General features: G+C 44.0%; 1 protein-coding gene across 1 annotated transcript in view; it reads right to left on the reverse strand.

The window, feature by feature from the left end:
• Window positions 1–8253: 8253 nt before the first annotated feature.
• Window positions 8254–12897, reverse strand: part of GABARAPL1 (GABA(A) receptor-associated protein like 1) — a 7731-nt gene continuing 3087 nt past the window's right edge. The window contains exons 2-4 of the mRNA XM_014538501.1: window positions 10787–10865; window positions 9595–9713; window positions 8254–8441 (exon numbers count right to left, since the gene is read on the reverse strand). Of these exons, the coding sequence (XP_014393987.1) occupies window positions 8376–8441; window positions 9595–9713; window positions 10787–10865 (264 nt within the window). The 3' untranslated portion in view covers window positions 8254–8375. The remainder of the gene's footprint in view (window positions 8442–9594; window positions 9714–10786; window positions 10866–12897) is intronic.

The following is a 12897-nucleotide window of genomic DNA, read 5'->3' on the forward strand; positions in this document are numbered from 1 at the left end:
CCCCCAGGCCCCTGACCCCCAACCACCCCCCCGCCCCAATAAGGGATAGGGCCACTGGCCAGTCACCCACGGCCCCTCCCCCCAGCTGGCCTGACCCTTATTGGGCCCCGATCAGGGAAGGACAGCTGGCTAACCTCCCGCCATCTCCTCCTCCTGACAGGCCCAGCCCCAATCTGGCCCTATTGGGACAGGGCCGGCCGGCACGAATTCATGCACTGGGCCTCTAGTTTAATATAAATTTATGTTGCTATGAAAAAAGGTCCTAGATTTATTGAATTTTAAGTTCTGACTATGGTTGCCTTGGCAGGGCCAGACCAAATGATTTCTCGGGCCTTATACAGCTCCCTGGCTGGACTTTCCCCACCCTGATATAAGGAAAAGGAAGTTAATGGAAGGGGAAGTTAGAACCATAGAGCTTTATTATAAACGTAGTGTTCTTCCTGTAAGGTTCTAGTGTGTAGTGTTCTCATGATTGCTTAGAGTACAAGAATTTCCATAAGCCCTAGCTTCTCCCATAGACCCTCACAATTGATTGTTTCCTTAAAGTTCCAGGGAGTCTTCATCAATAGATAAATCCCATGTTTCAGTATAAGATCCAGATGCTTATTTCTTCATTCCTTCATTTAGCAATCATTTGCTCCTAATCACCTGCTGGCTACCAGGGATACAGAGACAATTAAAATATGGTTCCAGCACTTGAGGGGCCTAAAATATAATTTGGGAAGCAAGATATGTTTAAAATAAAATAAACAATACAAAAAGTAATAATGAAATGTATGGATGTTTTAACAGAAGCACAGAGATACAGAATATAGTACTTGTACTGAGAATTATGTTGCCAAATTTCCAGAAGTGTTAAAGGAGTTATTAGGAGCTGGTTCATAGAAGAGAATCTTTTTATCTTCTGCTTCCATAGCAATAGTTTTAAGCCAGGCAGATGCCCATCTAGGATAAAGACTAAATTTCAAAATTTCATTTAAAATGAGGCATGGCCAGGGTATTAACCTGCAGTCAGTAAAAATAAGTGGAACTGTCCTGAGTGCCTAAGGGAACCTTCCTTAAGAGAGAGCTGAACTTAAACATAAAAAATAAAATAAATAAAATAAAATAAAAACAGAGAGTGAGCTGACTTGTATGCTGTCCTCTTCTGGATCTCTTTCTCCATCTGATTACAGGAACAGATGATGCCTTTAACTTGAAGGATGACGACCACACCCAATGTAGGAGCAGCCTGGGCCTGGGGAGACTGAGCCATTATACCAAACCTGAACTTTTTACATGAGAATGGAATAAGTATCTTCTTTAAGCCACTGTTGTTTTACAGTTACTGGTTCTTGTACCTAATCCTCACAAAGGTGCTTTTCCTGGAGAGAGCTCAGCCAGGCAGGTAGGACAGGGAAGGGCATTACAAATAAAGCAATGTAAGGTGAGGGCTTGAGATGTAAAATTAGCTAGTACATTTGTAAGTAACAAGCAGAAACAACTCAGTTATAGGACAGGGGACTATTACAAAGAGAAACTGAAATATTTTGCAGCTTCAGTTTTTAGTCTGATTCATATGGAATCCCCAAAGTTTCTGATCTGCTTTTGTTATAGTACTAGAGGCCTGGTGCACAAATTCGTGCATGGGTGGTCCCTCGGGGTGGCCTGCAGGGATCAGGCCCCAGCTCACACCCCCAGCCTCGCAGCCCTGCAGCCCCTCTTGGCAACTCACCCTGACCTGGTGCCACCCCCTCACCTGCTCCACCATCCCACTTGTGAAGCGATGGATCAGGGCCTGGGAGCCAGTGGTGCCCCCCACCCCTGCTTCCGCTGGTCGCTGTCTGTGGGATGACCTGCAGGTCAATAGGGCCCCCACTCACACCCACCTTGGCCTGGTGCCACCCGCTCACCTGCTTTACCATCCCATCACAGTCCCACTCTCTTTGGGGCCCATCAGGGCCAGCAGTGCCTCCACAGCTGCCTGCTGCCAACACTGCATTGCCAATGCCCACCATGTTCCGCACCACCCCCTGGTGGTCAGCGCACATGATAGCGAGTGGTCAAACTCCTGAGGGGACAATTTGCATATGAGGCTTTTATTATATAGAACTAGAGGCCTGGTGCATGAAATTCATGCATGGGGGGAGGGTTGTCCCTCAGCCCAGCCTGCACCCTCTCCAATCTGGGACCCCTCAGAGGATGTCCGACTGCCAGTTTAGGCCTGATCCCGACTGCTGGCTCCTAACTGCTCGCCTGCCTGCCTGATCACCGTCTAACTGCTCCCCTGCCAGCCTGATTGTCCCCTAACTACCCTCCTCTGCCAGCCTGATCACCCCCTAACTGCCCTCCCCTGCTGGCCTGATAGCCCCTTACTGCTCTCCCCTGCCGGCCTGATCACTCCCTAACTGCTTTGCTCCCCTACGCTGACCTGATCGTGCCCCTAACTTCTTGCTCCCCACGCTGGCCTAATCTTGCCCCTAACTGCTTGCTCCCTTGCCGGCCTGATCACCCCTAACTGCTTGCTCCCCTGCCGGCCTGATTGTCCCTAACTGCCTCTGCCTCGGTCCCCACAACTGTGGCTTTGTCCGGAAGGAAGTTGGACGTCCAGAAGATGTCCGGTCGACCTGGTCTAATTAGCATATTACCCTTTTATTAGTATAGATAGTAAAATCTAGAAAAACTACAAGACAAGCTGCACAAAGAAACTGAGACAGTTAAACAGTTTGCAGCCACCTAGTAAATCCTATCTTCCCTAAACCAAGGATACTTAAAAGGTTTCACTTCTCCCCAACCAGAGGGTAAATAGCTTAAATCACCCTACTCAGGGAGACAGATAGAAATCCAATCAGTGCCATTTCCCAACCACACCAAAGGACAGACAAATTAAGAGGATGAATCTCATTTTGGTACATCAGCATAAAGCTGATGAATATTCTATTGATCTGCCCCTAAAATCTCCCCTAAACACCCAGCCTTTAAAACGTCTGAAAACAAAGGTCCCAGTATGATCTGATCTCCCTTCAGGGAACATACCTATGCTGTTCCCTTCCCCTATCCTTCCCCCACAGGCAGGTCTCCCCTGACCTCTAAGGGACCCCAGGAGACTTGCAGCCAGGGGCAGCAGCAGCTCATCCCAGGCTAACCCCCTGAACCTGGCAAATTCTCTCCCTCTCTCTCTCTCACCACTCCTCTCCCTCTATGGTGGTAATAAGCTTCCATTTTATACCAGCCTGGGCTCTCCTATTGCTGTTTCTATGCCTTCCTTGTTTCACTCTCCTAAGTATGTTTTTGCTGCAGTCAATAAGTTCTTGCTCGCTTTTCTACACTGTCTCTCTTGATTGGAACCTTTCCCTCAAAAAGACAAGAACCAAGGTCTCATTGTCTCCCCGGTAACACTTTGACCAAAGTGAAGGCCCAGGCATTCAGCTTGCCACTAGACCTGGGCTTAAATCTAACTATGTAGAGTTCAATATTGGCTATTTCATTTTGGGAAAATTAACCTTTCTTTTCCCTATTTAGCAGCCAAATTGGATCAAAATATTCACTATAGAGTTTATTTTCCAAGATTCAGTGAGACAACATGAAGAACCTAGCACAATGATTTCTATACATAATGGGCCAATGAAGGTTTGTTCTCTGTCCTGCCCTTTGACACTGCTTTAATCCACTTTCTTGCTCACTTGTGGGTCCTGGAGGGATGTGTCATTCAGGGATTAGCAAGTTGACTAAAAAAAGGCAAAGTAAAAAGAGGCCTAACTTGCCACCACTAGTCGTCCCCAGCACCCGCGGCCCTCAGGAGGGAGAGAGCACTTCTGGCCACAAAGCTGTTTGGGCTGCAGACGCCTGAGCCCAGCGTGTCCTCTTTGGAAGGCAGTTTTACACACTTCATTCTGCTTTGGGTGGTACAGACGGAGGGGAGTTGTATTTGTGAATGTGTGTAGAGCACAGCTTTTGACACAGGGTCTCTAATGTGTGTTGTTTGTTTGTTTTTTTGCTTTTAAAGCATATATCAAAATAGCTGAGAAAAACAAGCTCTGCAGCCCTGAGTCATTCACGTGATAAAATGCCACCAGCTGTGCTGACCAAATAGCCCTGGGCACTGTGAAGCCAGGTAAACACAGCAGTGGGTGGGGAGTTGGGCTGCCGGCAAGAACTCTCAGTGATAACAGGGACGCAGGGCCACTCAAGGGCAAAATGGGCCAGTTCCTGAGAATAATTGGTGGTTTCATGCAGCAAACATAAAACAAAACAAATAAGGATGATTGCTTGGAGCTTGTTCAAATCTCTGAGTAAAATCATATCTGAAAGAAAACACAGCTAGAAATATGGATTACAAGTCTTCTCTAGAGTAAAAACTGGCTGAAACTGATTTTGTGAACTAGTTTATTTTCCAGAAATGACTGCATTTATTTCAACAGTTAACTTGGTGCTATATCCATGGGCAAGTGGACAGCATGCCTCAGCCCACACACAAAACCTCAAAGTTATACCATTTGGTGGTTAATGACACAAATACAACAAATAATGATGTGCTTACTGCCGGTAACATTTCCACAGCAACTGGTGCACGGACAGTATTGTAACCAAAGGGGCACTGCGACAGCCAGAGGCCTGTGCACATGCTGGGAACACCATCCACACTGCAAAACCGCATGCTGCCCCTGGAGTTCCGCCAGGCAGTGCCCCTGTCTGCCTAGTCACCTCTCTTCATTAGTTAACCACCATTTGCTTTGCTCTTTTGCAACCTTGACCTCTGATTTCACAATACAGTCTATGAACTTTTTTTAAATGCAGAGCTTTATAGGAAAACAACTCTACATTGGGGAAAACAAGGCAAACAATCTGCTATTCAGGAGTGGCCTTCTTTTTCTCATTTCCACCCACAGGGTTAACAGCTGTGGGGCAGGATGTATCTGGATGGCAAATTCTCTCCCTCGCTTTCTCTCTCTCACCCCTCCTCTCCCTCTATGGTGGTAATAAGCTTCCATTTTATACTAAATATAAGGAGAATGACCTTCTATGTTTGTTCATTGAGGAACTTGTGACAGTGAAATAAGCATAAATGAACCAATCAGGACAATAGGCATAAATCAAGACGCTCCTTGCAAAACTAGATGTATGCTCACCCTACAGAGATATGAGATCTACCAAAATATATGATAAAAGCTAAACACTCACTCATCTCTGATAGTGATTTCAGACTGGATTCTAAGGGGCAAATTGGACTACTTGACACATCATTCACACTTGATTCCCAGGAAGAAGTATCAGAGTGTCAATCAATCTTCCATGGGACAAGAGTGAAAAGACATTCCCGAAGCTGCTTTTACTCCGAGACTTAACCACACAATGGCCAGAGGGCACTGAGAGGCTTTAGAGCTGGACCAGCAGGAATCATGGGAGTGGCTCTGAGATACTACTGTTCAGGAAGGAACATCCAAATCGGAGCCCTCAAACACCCAGCCTGCCTTTGCTCCTGAACTAAGTTATTTAATTTTAGGGATTTATGAAAGTAGAGGGCTGGTCTAATCCCATCCAAGGACAAATGATCTCCAACAGAAAGACCCAGAGATAGGTCAGACTAGACTAGGCAAAGGCCTCCTAGGGAGACAGAGGCTCTAAGTTCAAAGTACCCCTCGGATTTAGTGATGGTCCGCCGTTCCATGCACTCCAGGGACTGCTCCCCATGTGTAGGGAACTGGGATCTGCCATGTATTTGTTTTTATTTTTACCTTTTTTGGCTAATCCTCACCCAAGGATGTTTTTTCTATTGATTTTTTAGGGAGTAGGAGGGAGGGACAGGAGTGGGGTAGAAACATCCATTGGTTGCCTCCTTCATGCACCCTGACCAGGACCAGGAGGTTCGAACCTGCAACCCAGCTACGTGCCCGTGACTAGGAATCGAACCTGTGATCCTTAGTGCACAAGCCGACACTCTAACCACAGAGCAAAACCAGTCTGGGTTATTTGTTTTAAACATTTATCCCATTTCATTCTTAGGCAGTGACTAAGTCCATTACCTTAAAAATGTAATTCATATCTTAATTCAAGTATTAGCTTCCATTTGGCTTTATCAGAAACACCTAAATATTTTTCTGCCAGTAGTGACAGGTGTCTTATTCCCAGTGCTTTGATGTCAACATCAAAATTCCTTACAACTTTTCTTAATTTTCTTCATGTGATGCTTGCTGGGCTCGGGCTCCTTCCTTCCCTCAATCCTGGCTGCACTTTCTCAGTCGGTCCACTGGGCGTGGTTTGGTGGTGGGTGGAGTCCTGCCATGGATCTTTCATAACCACCTAAAACTGCAGAGGTAGACACCACTTGGAGATACAGATGCAAGATTACAGTGTCAGAGACAGGTTTTGAAGTTCTTTAAGAAAGCAGTGTCTACTAATCTTTTTTTCATTGTCTCCTAACTTGCACCCCAACTGCTCACTCATGGGTTAGTCCCTGACAGAGTGGACTCCAATGGTCAGAATACCCAAGTTTGTGTAACCCCAGGAGCCTTACCTACATGCCTTTTCTGCTTTAGCCTCACTCCGACCAAGATGTGAAGGGAATATGTTTAGTTGGGACTTAGAGCAAAACCAGGTGTACAGAGCAACGCCTCTCCAACTTCAGTGCACAGCAGAATCATGGGATTAAAAATGCAGGCGCCTACGCAGAGATTCTGAGTGGGTAAAATCTGGAACAAGGCTTAGGCATCTGCACATCCCCAATTCCACCCCCTATATTCTGATGTAGGCGGTCTTCCCCTCCAGTTTAGAAAATCACATAAAACAGTGACAAAGCATTTACCACACACACACCACCATCGCGCTGCACTGCCCCACCTCCACGCGCACATTTGGATGGTAGCTCCTGGTCAGCAAACTTGTACACGTCTGACCACATGTGAACAAATACTGCCCACAGTCACCCACTCAGATGTTCTTCTCAGAGACTCTACCTGCCATCCATCGTAATGCACACTAAGCAAAGACAACAGTTCTGAACTCACGGCGAGTTTAAGGTATACAATTACTTTATTTCCTTGGCCTGACAGCATAAACATTACACAAGAACCTGCAGCTGACAGAATCAACACCCAGATTCCCCCACACAGGAAGAACCCTTTTCGTGAGCAGAGATGAGCTGAAATGTCATGTCTGAGTGCTCCCCACCCCCACCCAGAATAACCCCTAAAGTGAAAATAATCAGAATCAACAGAACCCCCACGAATTACTAAAAGTCATCCTCTCCAACTTTTCTAACTAGCAGCTGCAGTAAATGAAAACCCCAGGAGGGAAGCAGCTGGCCATCACTAGCATTTCTGTGCCTGTGAGACAGAAGGGACAGCAGGGAGGGAGGACATCCATTGAGTCTGTGATTGGAAATGGCTGAGGCTCATTAAAGTCCAAGGTAGGGGTGGGATTAAGGGCGCCAGAGAGCGAGCAGGTTAGGCAGAGATGTTCAATACTTCATCAGTTCCAGTTAATGCTATCAAAACTACCTTCATGGTCACGTCCTTCACGCCTGGCCCTTATTTTCCTACAGTGAGCGCCATCTAAATTTCTGTCTGACATCTGTCCCCGTCACTGGGGTGGTGCTTGATGTCTGTGAGATTATGACTGGGAGGGGGGAGACGTGGCGAGGAGGAGGAGGAGATGGAGGAGGAGGAGGTGTACAGATAGGAGAGATGGGGCACAATGTTTGAATTACAATGTGTCTCTTTTGGTCCCAGGAATGGTCCACTACCAGTAGTCCTAAAACATTCCCCTCCCCTCCCCCCAGCTAAATTGTGCAAATGTCAAAGAGAATCTCTGCCTGAAGCGAAGGGAGAGCCGAAAGTTGATGCTAGTCATCTCTGGCCCCAACTTGCCCACCTCCTGTCTCTTCTAAAAAAAACAAAAGAAAAAAACACAAAAATTAATTCGCAGCAATGCTATGAAATTATATCCGCTCCATTCCTCGAGCAAAGCTAATCCAACGGCTCTGTCCTGACATGCTTTCTCCCTGGGCCGAGGAAGCAGCAAAAAATATCAGTTGAGCAGGTGAAAATATGATGACGGTGTGTACGGTGTAGTGTTTCCAGATGTCTTCACAAACAAAACAAAAAAACACAAAAATTAATTCGCAGCAATGCTATGAAATTATATCCTCTCCATTCCTCGAGCAAAGCTAATCCAACGGCTCTGTCCTGACATGCTTTCTCCCTGGGCCGAGGAAGCAGCAAAAAATATCAGTTGAGCAGGTGAAAATATGATGACGGTGTGTACGGTGTAGTGTTTCCAGATGTCTTCACCTTCTGTCTCCTCCATGGTGGGAGCTAACGATCTCTTCCCCACATCCCACACATCTCCCTCCCCCTACCCCCGAGTCCAGGTGCTCCCATCTGCTGGGCTGCCACCACTCACTTCCCATACACACTCTCATCACTGTAGGCCACGTACAGAAAGTAGTCTTCCTCATGGTTGTCCTAGGGGAAGAGATGAGGACAAGTCAGAAAACATCATCCCATTCATTATCTCCACGACTAGAACATAATCCTTATCTTTAAAAGCTCATTCTATCTAGCGAGGAAAACACAGATACAACAAAACATGCACATTGAGATATATACTGATAGGGAATATATGCCACGGGATAACAATTAGATTAGAATATTCGAAGTTTATTTAACTCAGTAAAGGGACACAGTAGGAGGCAATATCTTGTGTGAAATTCTTTCAGGAATAAGTTACACTCTTAGGTGATATAGCAAGACAAAGTCCTACACTATAGTTTTCTCATATTGGATTCTGACAGTTTACCAAGGAAACCAAATAAAATCACAAACATTGGTCTGGCCAGCATGGCTCAGTGGTTGAGCATCGACCTATGAACCAGGAGGTTGTGGTTCGATTCCCGGTCGGGGTACATGCCCAGGTTGGGGGTTCAATCCCCACTGTGGGGTTTGCAGAAGGCAGCTGATCAATGATTCTCTCTTATCACTGATGTTTCTCTCTCTCTCTCTCTCTCTCTCTCTTTCTCTCTCTTCCTCTCTGAAATCAATAAAAATATGTATTTTTAAAAAATCACATACATTATTCTCTCCAGCTGAGTTTACCTGTTAAAACAATTTAAAGATTTTGGTCTTAATTATAAATTTCAGTTTATTTGAAATTTTCACAATCAAAAGCCATTTCCTACTGTCTCAATAATGATAATCCCATGTTAAAATGCTCTAGGCAAGGCTGGCCAGCGTGGCTCTGTAGTTGGGTGGCAACCTATGAACCGGGAGGTCATAGTTCAATTCACGGTCAGGGCACACACGCTCAATGACTCTCTCTCGTCATTGATGTTTCTGTCTCTCCCTCTCTGAAATCAATAAAAATATATTAAAAAAATAACAATACTCCAGGCAAGGCAAGACAGGAACAAGAATGAAAAGGGATTGCATTTAGTAGCTGCTCTATTCCTAAAAGACAGTGCCGTCTAATCTCACAGAGCCTCACAGTGCCTGTGGTGAGTAAGAGGATCCTGATAGACAACACCTCCTGTTCCACTTCCCAGGTGTGTTATCAAAATGCACTGGAACAAAAGCCGGAGAACACCAGACCTGTCCGTATTGTTGTAACCAGGACCATTACCTCATACAGCTGGCCCATGGTAGCGCTAGTGGGAGGGATAGTGTTGTTGACAAAGAAGAATAAGGCGTCCTCAGGTCTCAGGTGGATCCTCTTCCGGATTAAGAAGTAGAACTGGCCAACTGGATGAAGGAAGAAGGTTTTATAAAAGAAAGGCAAGAGGAGAGAACACAAGGGACTAGGAGAATCCTGCTACACCTGCTCCCTTTCAAGTGCCATCTTTACATCCCATCTGAACAGAGCCCATTACTGTCCCATAGCGATAGAAATAAAGTGAAACTCAGACTTGTACTCCCTTGTACTTGTAATAGGCCACCGAGCAGTTTATTCCTCAGAAAATAGGAGCTTACCTTCATTTACGCAAATTTAGACCCGATGCTAGCTAAGCCTAAGGACAGCTTTGAGGGAACGCTATATATCCAGACTGCAACAGCCCCAGCATTGTCTAAGTCTGATTTGAAGCACACTTCCTTCCTAACACAAACTAGTCATGGGAAGTGGTCTTCTCGACTCCGTAACCTTAGCACCACCACTCATCCCAATGCTGGGACAATGAATGGAATTCAATGCTTTCCCTTTTACAGAGCACACTGAAGAAATTCTGGGAGGCTGATATTTAAATCTAAGACCTCTAGAGCAAACATATTTAAAAATCTTTCCAGCGTCTCCTGGATGCAGTGATAATTCCACTAAGGATCAAGGTGAAGAATGAATATATCCTCCGCAATTCCAAGCGTTAACCAAAGTATCTGTAAAACGTTAACCGAAAAAATGTTGTTTGGGGAGACAAGGAAATCATTTGAGAATCTCTAAAATGTGATTCTCGCAAGAAACTAATCTGGTTTTCCTCTTGGAATAAAGTGACATCATAGTAACAAAGATGATGTTAAGTGCTTTAAATAATAGACATCTGATCTCTTTAAATAATAGACATCTGCTCTCTTTCAATGTTTTTTTTTTTTTTATCTCTTTCAATGTTTTATACTTTGCTGTGCCTGCATCAAATGAGGCACTATGATGGGAAATGCTTAAGGGACTGGTGATGGGGAAGAATTATGCCACCATTTTTGAATAACCTAACTTTCTGAAGAACCCTACTTTCTTCAACCTACGTCCTCAGTCTCAATCTCATGCACGCAGGAAGGACTGGGAAAGCTTTGCTATGGGAGGAAGGGTCAGAGAAGAAGAGCATTACCAGTGAGGTCAGAGGGCACCAGGTACTTCCTCTTGTCCAGATCAGGCACCCTGGCCTTAGGAGCCTTCTCCACGATCACCTGGCAGGAGAGTCAAAGAATGGAATGAAAACTACGGAAACCAACTTAGTATTTTTCCTTCCATGTCCTACAGTTTCCCCATTTGACGTGAGTTTGACTAGTCCCAATAACATTTTTCCATTTCTTATTCTCCCTTACAAATATATGGGGAAATGGGCTTTCTTAGAAAGGTTGTAGTTTTATTACTGCAATAACAAGAGGATGGACAGGGAATGTGATGAAAAGTAAAAAGAATCTTAATTTTAAGTAATTACAAGTTACCTGCCAGGTATACTATAGGATAAATGCCTTCTGGTATTTAAATAGAGCATTAAGGTTGCCTAGGTCTTCTCAAATGGTCCAGAGTACCTGTTAGTTTTCTTTCTTATAAATGCCATTTATTAAAGCTATAGATGACATGGTTTAAATTTTATACTTTGTCAAATTTTTTGAGAATGACCACAAAAAAAAGTTCAAGACACTAGTTTATTAAGCAAAAGAGTAAGTAGTAAAATAGTTCTTACAGTGTGGTATTCTGTGCTATCTCAGTACAATAACCCATTTATCAATATTATGTTAGAATTTCAAGGGATTTTTCAATGTTTATAAATATTTCTATAATATTTGAAAGTTTAGAAAAACCATAGATTTCTGTAATAGAAAGAAAAAAATTAAGCTATGTAAAAATTGAAGACTTGCCCTAACCGGTTTGGCTCAGCGGACAGAGCGTCGGCCTGCGACTCAAGGGTCCCAGGTTCAATTCCGGTCAAGGGCATGTACCTTGGTTGTGGGCACATCCCCAGTAGGAGGTGTGCAGGAGGCAGCTGATCGATGTTTCTCTCTCATCGATGTTTCTAACTCTCTATCCCTCTCCGTTCCTCTCTGTAAAAAATCAATAAAAAATATATTTTAAAAAAAAAATCGAAGACTTGCCCTGGCCAGTGTGGCTCAGTTGGATGGGCATCATCCTGTGCACCAAAAGGTTGCTAGTTCCGTTCCCGGTTAGAGCATATGCCCAGGTTGCGGGCTTGTGCAGAAGGCAGCCATGTGAATGATCGATTGTTTCATTCACTCTGACATGATGTTTCTCTCTCTCTCCCTTCTCTCTCTAAAACAATCAATTAAAAATTATTTTAAAAAATTAAAGACTTTTTATTCATTTAGATTTATAAAATAGACTTATAAATATTTAACATTTTAAATGTTTAAATATTTAAATTACATACTACAAAAGTATATTTAGTATTTATAGATTTAGAATTCATGCATATTATATATTTAAATTTTAAATATTTAACATCTATTATAAAGCCATGAGATTTAGACTTTTAGTTTAGAAAATATCATTACCCTAGACAGAGGATTTGGAAAGTATAGGAAAATGACAGAACTAGAAATAAACACTGGTCAAGTATCCCTAGTAGCTGTTTGATCTTCAACAGGTCACTTAACCTCTCTAAGCTTCAGCATTCCAATGAGTAAAGGGAAGATGATAACTTTCCAACATCTCCTTTACAAAGTTATGGTACTGATACGGTTGGTGGACTTGAGTAACCGATAAATTTTATGTGAAAATGCTTTGTGAATTATACAGAAGTATCTAAACACAAGGACTGGCTTAGAGCAAAGTGTCTAAAGCTTTTAAATTTAAGGAGACCGATTAAAATAGTGAAAAACTGCCCTGGCCAATGTGGCTCACTTGGTTGTGCATCTCAAGGTTGCCAGTTCAAGTCCCCCACATGCCCAGGTTGGGGGTTCCATCTCCAGAAGGGGGCCTGCAGGAGGCAGCTGATTGATGGGTCTCCCTAATGTTTCTCTTTCCCCCTTCCTCTCTCTCTAAAATAAAAATAAAAAAAAACAGTTGTGAAAAAGTTATTTTATGTATAAAGAGAAAAATAATCCTATACCATTAAGACCAAAGGAGCATAACACTTAAAAATAAAATCTGTAGTAGCCCAGGCGATGTGGCTTGGTGGTTGAGTGTCAACCTATGAATCAGAAGGTCACAGGTTTTGGGCTCGATCCAAACAGTGGGGGGGGGGGGGGGGGGGGG

This window comes from Myotis brandtii, unplaced genomic scaffold (genome assembly GCF_000412655.1).
Source record: "Myotis brandtii unplaced genomic scaffold, ASM41265v1 scaffold1914, whole genome shotgun sequence".
Taxonomy (NCBI): domain Eukaryota; kingdom Metazoa; phylum Chordata; class Mammalia; order Chiroptera; family Vespertilionidae; genus Myotis; species Myotis brandtii.